The sequence below is a fragment of the Schistocerca gregaria genome, chromosome 1, assembly GCF_023897955.1.
Source record: "Schistocerca gregaria isolate iqSchGreg1 chromosome 1, iqSchGreg1.2, whole genome shotgun sequence".
NCBI lineage: Eukaryota > Metazoa > Arthropoda > Insecta > Orthoptera > Acrididae > Schistocerca > Schistocerca gregaria.
Window position 1 is genome coordinate 1,084,675,103 of NC_064920.1, and position 12,809 is coordinate 1,084,687,911.

Genomic DNA, 12,809 nt, shown 5'->3' on the forward strand with positions numbered 1-12,809 from the left:
TTTTGAATCAGAAGAGTTACGCCAAAAAAATAATACCTTACGTCATAAACCAATGAAAACAAACGAAATAGACTCACTATCACTTATTTCAGATACTATGCTAGTGGTAAATAAAGCAGCATTTAGTTCCTAAACAAGAAACTGAATATGGGCTTTCCATGACAGGTTACTGTCTATCTCAAGGCCTAGGTATTTGAACTATTCAGTCTCACTAATCATATGCCCATTCAATCAGTTCTTCTTTAATTGTGCGTTAGGAACAGTAAAAACAGAGTCTTACTGTGATTTAGCATAAGTTTATTTTCTACATGTCAGGAACTTATCTTCAACTGCATTATTTGATAATGTGTCAGTATTGCACACAACATCCTTCACTATCTCGCTGGCGTCATCAGGAAACAGAATTTTTTAGAACCACCTAACATACTATAAAGCATACGAGGTGCGACAATAATGTAATGAGACTGATGTGAAAAAAAATGTTGCTTACTGTTTTAGTCAAGTTTAGTGCTGTGTCCTTCAAAGTAGTTCCCTTCTGATTGCACACACTTTTCCAGCGCTTCTGCCATTGATGATAACATTTCTCGAACTCATCTTCTGTAATATCCTCCAAGATCCTCGTCACAGCTTTTTTGACATATTGTGTTGTTTGGAAATGGTGTCCCTTGACCGCCGTTTTGACTCTTGGAAACAGAAAAAAGTCGCACGGAGCGATATCTGATGAATAAGGTGGCTGTGGTAGTAATGAAATTTGTTTTGAGGTTAAAAATGACTTTAGTGACAGAGAAGTATTGGATGGAGCATTATCCTGATGCACAATAGAAATTATCAGCAATGTTGGCACTGACACGAAGAACTCTTTTACGAAGTCTTTCTAAAACTTCTTTGTAGTAATATTGGTTAACTGTTTGTCCAGGAGGCACCCACTCTTTATGAAGCTGACATCAGTCCGTGAGGTTGATGGTCGTCCACAGCGGTCTTCATCTTCAACATTCGTTCTGCCTACACTAAACATTTCACGCCAACGAAAAACTTGACATAACCTCCTCTCCAAAAGCCTTCTGGAACTCACTGTGGGTTGTCATCGCGTTTTCACCCAATTTAATGTAAAAAGAAATGGCATGCCGTTGCGCAATATTGTGCGATTCCATTTCCGTGACGAGAGACACACACACATGTTAACTTATTACATCACAACTCACGACTGAGCAGATGCGTCGATTTGCTGCTTGGAGTAGAAGCAGCTTATAAACCAAGGTCAAAGATATTCTGCCTGTACAAACCTGCAGCGTTGCCACGTCTTGCCAAGAAAATCAGTGTCATTACTTTATTGTCGCACCTCGTACGAGCTGCACAAATAAGAAACAGTAGCAGTCCTAGTACCGACCCCTCGGGCACCCCCACTTATCTGTGCCCCAATGGGACAGTGCATCATAGCCATTCTCCATACTGATGAGAATGACCTTCTGCAGTCTGTTATTAAAGTAAGCGGTGAACCAACTGTGAGCTACTCCCCTTCTGCAATAATGTTTTGTGATCAATACAATCAAATGCCTAATTTAAATCAAATAACTCTCCTAGCGCTCGCAACCTTTTATTTATGTGAGTGACATCCTTGGAGGGAGAGGGGTACAAGTGCTAGCTGAATTATTGGTAAAAGCATTACCGAGAAAAATACTTTACATTTACTTCACTGGTATTTCATTGATAGCATCATCAATAGCCACTGCATATAACAGTTACTGTAGGCAGTATAACAAAAGAATACAAGATATTTAATTTGAAACAAGCTTTGAAGCTCATTTTCTCAGAATCTTGAATCTCTCACACCACTTTCCTTTTAACTGCCTCATTTCACTTGCGGACCACATTGTTAGGGGGAGGGGGTTTCATCAGTCTATTTGATGCCGCCCTCCAAAGATTCCTCTCCTATGCAAACCTTTTCATCTCAGAGCAGCATTGCACCCTACTTTCCCTGTTTCCCTGTTCGCCCCTTATGGCTCCCTCTAGTACAGTGGAAGTCAGTCCCTGATCTCTTAACGCATGTCCCGCCATCCCGTCCCTCCTCCTTGTCCCTTTTTTCCATGTGTTTCTCTCCTCACCGATTGCATGTAAAACCTACTAATTGCCTGTTTTATCAGTCCACCTTATGTTCAACATCTTCCTACAACACCGCGTCTCCAATGCTTATAATCTCTTCTTCTCCAGACTTCAAACACACCACGATTATCACCCACAGAATGCTCTGCTCCAAATGTATACTGTCAGATATTTCTTACTCAAATTAACGCCAACACTAGCAGACATTTTCTTCTGCCAGGAATGCCTCTTTGCCTGGGCTGGTCTACTTTTCTACGTTTTCCTTCCTTTGCCCGTCATCTGTTACTTCGCTTCCAAAATAGTCGATCTCCGTCAATTCGTGGTCCCCAATTTTAAACGTTAAGTTTACAGCTAATCTCATTTCTGCTACTTCTCATTACTTCTGCCCTTACTCGGTTTACTTACAAATAACAGTGTGTGTTCATCAGACTGCACATTTCATTCAAAAGTTGCTGCAATTCTTCCTCAGTATCATTGAGGATAACAATGTCATCAGCGAATCTCATCACCGATAGGCTGCCACCCTGTATTTTAATCCGGCTCAGAAAGAACAGTCACCATATCCATATAAGTATATATTTATGGTAATATCGGCCATGACCTTCTTCTTCTGTGCGGATGCACACATATTCCCTGAACTCGGTAAGAATGTCTTCCACGAGTAGTGAGTGTGTTGGGCTGGGACACTACGAATGTAGTGTGTGGACATACAATGTGAGAGTGAGGGTCTCGCGAGATAGGCTCTGCAGTCGCACTATCCTCTGTGCCCTCGGTGGCTCAGATGGATAGAACATCTGCCTTGTAACCAGAAGATCCTGGGTTCGAGTACCGGTCGGGGCACACATTTTCACCTGTCCCGTTGATATGTATCAACGCCCTTCAGCAGCTGAAGGTATTAATGTAAAATTCTAATTTCGTTCTAGACAGCTGTAGGTCATCAGTGCAGTATGTTCTCTCGGACATGTCGTCATCAGTGGTGTCTGTTCTTTCGGACATGTCCATATAAGTATCCATATAAGTATAATGTCCGTGTTGACCGGCTCAGGCGAGGCGTAAAGCTTTGTGCGGGCAGTCGTCAAAGGTACACGAGTGAGTCTTCCGCTTCGAAAGCACATATCGATGCTGTTTCGTTGAATGGATCGCACGCTGACACTTGTTGATGCCCCAGCGTTGAAATCTACAGCAATTTTGGAGGGATTGCACTTCTGTCACGTTGAACGTTTGTCTTCAGTCATCGTTGGTCCTGTTCTTGCAGGATCTTTTATCGGCCACAGTTGTGTCGGAGATTTGATGTTTTACCGGATTTCTGATATTTACGGCACACTCGTGAAATGGTCGTACGGGAGAATCCGTACTTCATCGACATCTCGGAGATGGAGTGCCCCATCGCTCGTATGCCGACTATAACACCACGTTCGAACTCACTTAAATCTTGATAACGAGCTATGGTATCAGCATTAACCGATCTAACAACAGTTCCAGGCACTTGTTGTCCTATATAAGCGTTGCTCACTGAGCGCCATATTCCCCCTGTTTACATATCTCTTTATTTGAATACGCAACAGCACCATTAAGTCACTGAGCCTGTCAATATAGACTAACTATTTTGGCTTCACTTCTCCACACTTCAGCACATGGCCTGCTGCCCAGGCGAAATTAAGCTTTAATCGCTTGGTCTCGTCACATGTACTTGGAGATACTAACAAATCTAAAATCATACTACTCCTAATGGCTGTAATTATTAGTCTGAAAATTTCGTAAATACTGATGTTGTTCAGTAGACCCGCCAGGGTAGCCGAGAGCGCTAACGCGCTACTTCCTGGACTCGGGTAGGCCCGCCGGCCCCGGATCGAATCCGCCCGGCGGATTAACGACGACGGCCGGTTTGTTGGCCAGCCTGGATGTGGTTTTTAAGCGGTTTTCCACATCCTACTAGGTGAATACCAGGCTGGTCACCACGTCCCGCCTCAGTTACAGGACTCGCAGACATTTGAAACACATTCACACTCTTTCACGACTTACGCTAGACGCAGACAGCTGGGGTACACTACTTCCGTCCCAGGGGGTATTGGGTGGCGGCAGGAAGGGCATATGGCTATCCCTTAACCTTAACCATCCCAAATCCGTACTTAACCCTGCCGACCCTGCGCACAACACTGGATAAAGGCAGTAGCAAAAGAAAGAAAGACTGATGTTGTTCAGTACGCTGTCCTCAGTCAGCAATGAAATTATCTGCACTGAAAGCTGTTAAATACCGTATAGTTAGGGCCACCATACAAACCTGATATTCAGAGATGATTACTTTTCGCTCTGCTTCTGACAAAATAAGCAAAACGGCGTTGAGAACACGATGAATTTACGTGTCTCCGTTTGTAAGTAAAGGTCAGACGTGTAGAAGTAGTGCACTGAACACTGAATTACAGCTGCAGTTTCACTAACATTATTCCAAGACTTTGCAAATACATCGGTTGACGTTTTTCCCAGCCTTCGAACAACAGATGTAGGCAAGATAGCAGACGAAAGCTCCGTGTACTGCTAGCACCCAATGGGAAAATTCGCGAATTTCCTTTGATGTTTCCACAAAACACCGCCTACCAGAGGAATACGAGCGAATATTAGCGTTGGTTTTCTTTTGGGGGGGGGGGGTAAAGAGACCAAACAGCGAGGTCGACGGTCTCATCAGATTACGGAAGGAGGGGAAGGAAGTCGGCCGTGCCCTTTCAAAGGAATCATCCCCGCATTTGCTTGGAGCGATTTAGGGAAATCACGGAAAACCTAAAATCAGGATGGTCGTACGTGGGATTGAACCGTCGTCCTCCCGGACGCGAGTCCAGCGTGCTAACCACTGCGCCACCTCGCTCGGTGAATATTAGCGAATGCGAACCGAACACGAGCGATTCCCGTTTGCTGAAGCGCGCCTGGCGTTTACACCAGAGGGAATTCTCCTTCGATGTTACACGTTCGCTTGTGTTCACTTCGGTGTAGAGGGGGCCTTGGAAATTAGTTGCGGCGATCAGCACATGTTTAAAAATTGATAGCTTATCTTCAACGTGAATAAACGTCAATCAGTGTTCGTTAATAGACGAAAATACCGGATATCGTTTGACTGGGCAATGAGCCTAATACTCACTGAAATCAGTCGAAAGCTTCAACCACCTATAGAGAGTAATTTAGGACGCGACGAGCACATCATTCTAGTCGTGGAGTAGGCAAATGTCTGACTAAAATTTACTACAAGAATCCTAAGGAAACGGAAGTCACGTTTCGATAAAGTTTACGTACATGGCCCCAGTTCGCCATTTCTTATTATTATTCTTCCTGGGACTTTTACAGAGTTGAATTAAAGGAAGAGATAGAAGTAGCCTAGCGAAGAGTAGCCTAGTGCAGACCTCCGCGATTCGTTTTGTCGACCTGAAAATATGACAGGAATGGTCACGACAAATTTCAGTCGGTAACATTAGAACATTACAAGAAGTGCAAGACCTCGTTGACACGATTCAGAGAACTCCCGTTCCAAAAAAAAACATGAATCGTATAACAATTCCCAACACACATTTCGTAAAATGAAAAAAAATCTGCTTCTGAAGTAAAGTCAAAAACCCTCTTTCTATAAGACATAGCACGCAGCTGTTTCATTATCTTTCACTATAATTGCCGGTTTCGGTTTACACCTTAATCACGGTGGAAAATCACATCTATTAATCACAGCGATAACGTGATTTCAAGTTCGACACACCACATCTTGTCAATGGATGCCTATTTGGTTCTGTAGCGTTCATCAGTTCGGATTGGTTAGTAATCGCGTGGATTGCCTTATTGATATGGTCTCAGCTGTGATTAACATTCGAAATTTTATCCCGTGATGATGCCATAACCCGAAACCAGTACTACTAACAAAAGAATTAAACAGCTCCATGTCATGTGCTGCAAAAATTGCGACACAGACAACGTCAATCGTCTTCAGAATACGTTCAGCTTTTATTTTATTTGGTAGGAGAAGTTCTTACAATGCAATCCATACTGGATGGAATTCTCAATTAACGTAATGATGATAACGGTGAAGTTATAGAAATCCTTACCTATGCAAAGGGAACCACAGATCTTTCGTCGCGTATCATTTATCAATGGAAAGGGGCTGTTCAGAATTAATCTGGTACAATAAATACCCACCTCTATACACAATAAGTTCGTTTTTGCATATACGAAGCCAAAATTCGCGCCCTAGATCCCAAAGTGCGATTCCATGCGTACTATCCGTACGAAAAATGTCTACGAAAATAGCGCTGTGATCTTATTTTTGGTACAAAATCGTCAAGAAAAGGCAGTATGGCAACAGTGTAACAATATGTACTACACGTATCACAATTCAATGTTCCGTAGACGTGTTGCTGCAATTAGCGTTGTTCGTGATGTTTTGCGTTAGAATACCCTGGTTCGAGGGTTAGATCCAGACTGTAGTAGTTTTTTTTTTTTTTAATTTTGTTATTCTGATCTGCTCAACAATGCTGCAGAATACATTGTGCTCTAAACGATATAGTTTTTTGACGTTGAGGATAATAATCGTGGGTCATGTGTGTCAGAAATATTCGTGAAGGGTAAAAATCAATTAACAGTAAATTATCTATCATAGAAAAGAAACAACCACGAAACCTATCAATTTGACGCTGTTGGACATAGATACTACCTTCAACAAGAAGGGTCAGTGGTAATATTTTAAATACACTATCAGTGACAGAATGGAGGAGGGATGCAATGCGTGGAAGAGAACAGAATAAATGTTTAAAGACAAAATACGTCTTTGAAAGTGGAAAGATAAACGCGATTGCACTCTAATTACTGTGTTACTATTAAATAACTGCATGTGTAATTTATGGACGTCCATTTTATTGCATGGACGAGAACCTTCAGCTGACGATACATATGAGAAAAAGTTCCACCACAGGCGTATCTTGAGAATGTCTTTATTCTATCACACGCCGAAACTAATCGTGTGACATAATGAATACATTGTCAAGATAGATCTGTGTTGGTAGTTTTTGTAGTATATAGTTGCATGTCTCTCGTAGAACACCTGCTGTAATAGCGGTAGAACGATTAAGAAGCCAGATAACATATTAAGCGTTCTAGAACCAAAAAATAAAAAAAAAAAATAAAAAAATTGCTCCTAGACCTGGACTCGAATTCTCGAATTAGAGTAATCTAGCTCAAAACTCTATCCACTGCACTACATGGGCACCACAGCTGCAGAGATACTTGTTCCACAGTTGACGTCCAGTTTCTATCGAAAACATGCGCACGACGAAATGCTGTTACAAACATTTTCGCACTGCTACCACGTAAAGAATTGCTCTTTGGTGCATGAATTTCAGCTGAACCTGCATATAGTGAATCCGATGTAATTTGGGGGTGTGTTCAGGGATGTTTTATGGGCATTTTGGAAAAACTAATGCGTGGTCTCCAGTAGTTCCTTCCAGAGTAGTTGCATTTTCTGTGGTTACTTGCACCAATTCATCTTTGTACCTGTATTGACCTGAAAATATCTGCATAGCAATGCAAATGTATACGGTATGCGCTGCGTGCCACCTCTGGAGATAAACTCGCTCCGCTCACACACGGTACTTGTTGCTGACGACAGTACACCGTCTTTACTCTCGGACATCAAGCTAGTATTGAGTACTGCTCAATTCTGTTTCGGATTTGTTTTTCTGGCAATGCCGTTTGTACGTTGAAAGTGGTACACAACACTATCGATGGGTTTACCCTACAGTTTCGCACTATCAAGGGAGCCCTCCAATCTGTAAATCACGGATTTTGATGCGCTTCAAATATGTTTAGAGGCACTTACCCCGAGTACCTGGCTATCCGGTTTTCTAGCGACGGGCCTTGGTTTTTGAGAAACTCGATTTTGAAGTTCATTGCGAGTTTTGCATACCCATAACATTACACGTATTCGAAACAAGTCAGCGTAACGCAGCTGTGAAAGCTCCCGGCTCCCTCGCTGAAGGTACCGTGTTCGAATCCTGCTTGTGCACTTTTTTCAAAATCGACCGAATTTTTCAATTTTATTTCAAATAATATCAACAAACAGTGTAAGGTATGCGAAATTATAAAGACATATTCAGTTATTAATTTTTTCTGTCATACAATATTACAAAATCTTGTTTTTCGTAGTCCACATTGTTGATGTGCGAGAACAATATTGTGGATGATACTTATCATAGAAACAACCGAAGCACAAATTTTCGCAGCGCCACGCGCATTTCATGAAAGCAGCCGTCTTGCGGGCGCACCGTTTCTTCATGAGCGATACCGGGGAAACAAAATTCTTTTACATTCAAAAAGATTTCTGTTTCATCCGATAATTTCGAAACGAACCTTGCGTATCTAATGATGCTTTCAAAATTAGGTCCGCTGAATTGATGTAGGATTAGCGAATGTAATGTTACCTAATCTTCCCTATAAGCGATCTCTCTATTGTCTTTCATCAAGTCGGGGGCATTCTGAATAATTTTCATGAAGATTTTCACTTGTCGATAAAAATAAACACCGCAGGACTGGAAATAAGGAGTGCACTTTGGTGGGACTGAATATATCTTTATAAATATCGCACGCCTTACATTGTTTGTTGATATTCTTTGAAATAAAACTGAAAAATTCGGTCGATTATGAAAAAAAGTTCATCGCTGCGCTACGTGTAAATGTTACGGGTATGCAAAGCTCGCAATGAACTTCAAAACCGATTTTCTCAAAAATCGGTAGAAAACCGGTTAGCCAGGTACTCGATGTAAGTGCCTCTACATCATATTTGAAGAGAATCAAAATCCGTGGTTTACAGTTTCGAGGATCATCTTGTCTGGCATAGTAAACGCAATACCTGCTCACGGAAAACCCGACCTGATATAGAACCGAACTGAACGTTTATTATCAGTTATTATCTTTTCACGGGGAGACTGTCACAGAAACGAAATTAGCGATGCTACACAAATATGTGTCGTAACAATTCAGTAAAACATAAAATTCCCTTTAAGCTGCATTTCGTAACCACCAACCATATAATTTAATCCAGCTCGTTATTTTAATGTAAGGTCTATAAGACTGTAGATAGTGGAATCTCACTTCATAACCCGACTGTAAAAGCTATTTATAGTTGAGTCACGTAAGACCAAAATCCCTTTTAATTCGCCAATGTTTCCATATACCGAAACGAGGTTTTCGGCAAATGATAGTACGCTAAGGCGCAAGTAGTTTTGTTACAAAATAAAGAGTGTCACCTCTTGTCCCCCTGTCGGAGGTTCGAGTCCTCCCTCGGGCATTGGTGTGTGTGTTGTCCATAAAGTAAGTTAGTTTAAGTTAGATTAAGTAGTGTGTAGGCTTAGGGACCGATGACCTAAGTAGTTTGGTCCCATAAGACCTTACCACAAATTTTAAGATTTGTCAGCTCTAGTCTCGATCAAGCAAGTAAGATTTTTTAAGTAAAAAATATATATTTTTAACGCAGTCCGTAAGCGCTTGAAAAGACGAGTACAATGTTACAATGCTTGTTGTTTTTTGGGTTAAACTCTTCACGAAGGAAACCTTGAAATACTTTAAAATTGACAGGCAAGTCCGCCAGAATCGGCTATGGTGTTTACTTGTCTGCAGTGGAGAACTAGCTGCAACTATCAGCACGGCATTTCTGCTTCAGCGTTCCGAGCAGTTCAAATGGTTCTGAGCACTATGGGACTTAACATCTGTGGTCATCAGTCCCCTAGAACTTTGAACTACTTAAACCTAACTATCCTAAGGACATCACACACATCCATGCCCGAGGCAGGATTCGAACCTGCGACCGTAATGGTCACTCTCGGCTCCAGACTGTAGCGCCTAAAACCGCACGGCCACTCTGGCCGGCGCCTGATTACAATTTCGAGAAGTATCTATAGACGCATTTATCGACAGCAGGTGTTTTAGCTTAATTAGCATTCAATTTTCATTCAATTTTCTTCAGGTAAAGGCAGGTCAGGTATTATTATTACCATCATTATTTCAAATGTAAGAAAGTTAGTACAGGAGTTTCTTTTTTCCGTGAATAGGAATATCATTAGGAAGTACAAATGATGTAGATTTCTGTTTCGCTTTTGATAAGTACGCAGCAATTGGGAGATTTTAAATGGGAAACATCCTGACGAAACTGTATTTGCTTCCACCAAAAACGTGGGAACGCACACGCATTCGAGACCGTTTTCCAAAGACCCATCTGATGCGCCGGAGGCTAGCGTACACCGTCGTTCCATACACAAAAAACCGTACCTAACCCTGTGTCTACGTTGTATGGGAAATGAGGTTTCATCTTAGTAGTGTAGGCCTGTCTTGTTGCATATAACAACGTGCGTAGCGTGAGAGCTCCGCTTGGCGGTGTTTACACCGCGGTAGCCGACTCTGACCACATTTCTTTGCAGTTTTAGTATATTTGTTGGATCTTTCTCCGAAAAGTTTGAACGTCACTATGAACAGGGGCTGCATCACTCTAATTGTCTTTCCAAGAGTAACTGAATGCAGTTACAAAACGTAAACGTTGCATTAAAAAAGATCCGTAGTTATTTCTATATATCGGTTGATACCAGAGTTCAGAGCATTATTCTTCAAATACATTAGGTGACCGTCAGCGTACTGTATATTGAGGAAAACCTCGGTTCAATATCCAGAAGAGTTCAGTTAAGATAGCCAGAGCTAGGAGCAGGATACGATGCGTAATGTACAGTCGGTGAGTTCAGTGCGAACTCGGAAAGTGTGGTACCGCTGAGAGACGCTCGCACCAGACAGATGGAAGTTCGCCGCTGCGACAAGCCGTGCGGTTACCTGGTGTCGGACCGGTGAGGCGGAGGCGGCGGCGGACACGGAGGTAGAGTGAACGCGCGCTGCGGGGGCGGCGGATGTGGCAGCCGGCGGAGCAGCCTCTGCACACTGGACTGGACTGGCGGCGGCGGCGGCGGCGGCGGCGGCGGCGGCGGCGGCGGCGCACGCCGGTGGCAGCGGGGCGTCGCGCCACCCCCCGACGCCCGCAGCGCCTCCGCCGGCCGCGGCCGCAACTGCCCGGTCGGCTAAATACCTGTTGATCCGCCGCGGCGGTGTTCCGGCAGCCGGCTCACACCTCGAGCTGGAACTGGAACACTGGCCTTCCTCAGACGAGAAGCGCCTCTGGACCATCCAGCATGAAGAAACAGCCATCCGCCGTTAGGCAGCATGCAAACACCGGATACCAGCTCCGGATCTACTATATTTCCGAACCGAGGCAAAAACTTGACAGTGATCCCCCCTCCCCCACGAGCGTCGAGCGTTCGAGATGAACGTCAAAAGTTCTTTTTTTCTTTTTTTTTTTTTTAAATCTGCTTTTCTATATATGTTCATTTTTGAAGCGCACGACTTTCCGAAGAGTTTGAAATATAAAACGTATATGTTCGAGTAAATGTAAGAAATGTTGTTGTTATTGTGGTCTTCAGTACAGAGACTGGTTTGATACAGCTCTCCATGCTACTCTATCCTGTGCAAGCTTCTTCATCTCCCGGCACATACTGCAACGTACGTCCTTCTGAAGCTGCTTAGTGTATTCATCTCTTGGTCTCCCTCTACGACTTTTACCCTCCACGCTGCCCTCCAATACTAAACTGGTGATCCGTTGATGCCTCAGAACATGTCCTACCAACCGATCCCTTCTTCTACTCAAGTTGTGCCACAAACGTCTCTTCTCCCCAATCCTATTCAATACTACCTCATTAGTTATGTAATCTACCCATCTAATCTTCAGCATTCTTCTGCAGCACCACATTTCAAAAGCTTCTATTCTCTTCTTGTCTAAACTATTTATCGTCCACGTTTCACTTCCATACATGGCTACACTCCATACAAATACTTTCAGAAACGTCTTCCTGACACTTAAATCTATACTCGATGTTAACAAATTTCTCTTCTTCAGAAACTCTTTGCTTGCCATCGCCTGTCTACATTTTATATCCTCTGTACTTCGACCATCATCAGTTATTTTGCTCCCCAAATAGCAAAACTCATTTACTACTTTAAGCGTCTCATTTCCTAATCTAATACCATCAGCATCACCCGATTTAATTCGACTACATTCCATTATCCTCGTTTTGCTTTTGTTGATGTTCATCTTATATCCTCCTTTCATGACACTGTCCATTCCGTTCAGCTGCTCTCCCAGAAATTTTGCTGTCTCTGACAGAATTGCAATGTCATCGGCGAACCTCAAAGTTTTTATTTCTTCTCCATGGATTTTAATTCCTACTCCGAAATTTCTTTTGATTCCTTTACTGCTTGCTCAATATACAGACGGAATAACATCGCGGATAGGCTGCAACCCTGTCTCACTCCCTTCCCAATCACTGCTTCCCTTTCATTCTCCTCGACTCTTATAACTGCCTTCTGGTTTCAGTACAAATTGTAAATAGCCTTTCACTCCCTGTATTTTACCCCTGCCACCTTCAGAATTCGAAAGAGATTCTTCTAGTCAACATTGCCAAAAGCTTTCTCTAAGTCTGCAAATGCTAGATACGTATGTTTGCCTTTCCTTAATCTATTTCCAAAGATAAGTCGTAGGGTCAGTACCGCCTCACGTGTTCCAATATTTCTACGGAATACAAACTGACCTTCCCCGAGGTCAGCTTCTATCAGTTTTTCCATTCATATCTAAATAATTCGTGTTAGTATTTTGC

The 12,809-nt window shown here is 42.8% G+C and overlaps 2 protein-coding genes across 2 annotated transcripts in view; both read right to left on the reverse strand.

Annotated features, from left to right (window-relative positions):
- LOC126281889 (uncharacterized) overlaps positions 1–11,041 on the reverse strand; it is a 1,790,734-nt gene extending 1,779,693 nt beyond the window's left edge. Inside the window, exon 1 of the mRNA XM_049981208.1 lies at positions 10,939–11,041. The gene's annotated coding sequence lies outside the window, so the exon portion shown is untranslated. The remainder of the gene's footprint in view (positions 1–10,938) is intronic.
- LOC126289929 (homeobox protein Hox-A13-like) lies at positions 10,810–11,307 on the reverse strand. Its single transcript, XM_049984906.1, has one exon. The coding sequence runs from the start codon at positions 11,305–11,307 to the stop codon at positions 10,810–10,812; it is 498 nt and encodes a 165-aa protein (XP_049840863.1).
- Between the last annotated feature and the right edge of the window lie 1,502 nt (positions 11,308–12,809).

Bases quoted from the DNA above. Each gene is read 5' to 3' on its own strand.
- LOC126289929 (XM_049984906.1), bottom strand. From the start codon at position 11,307: ATGGCTGTTTCTTCATGCTGGATGGTCCAGAGGCGCTTCTCGTCTGAG.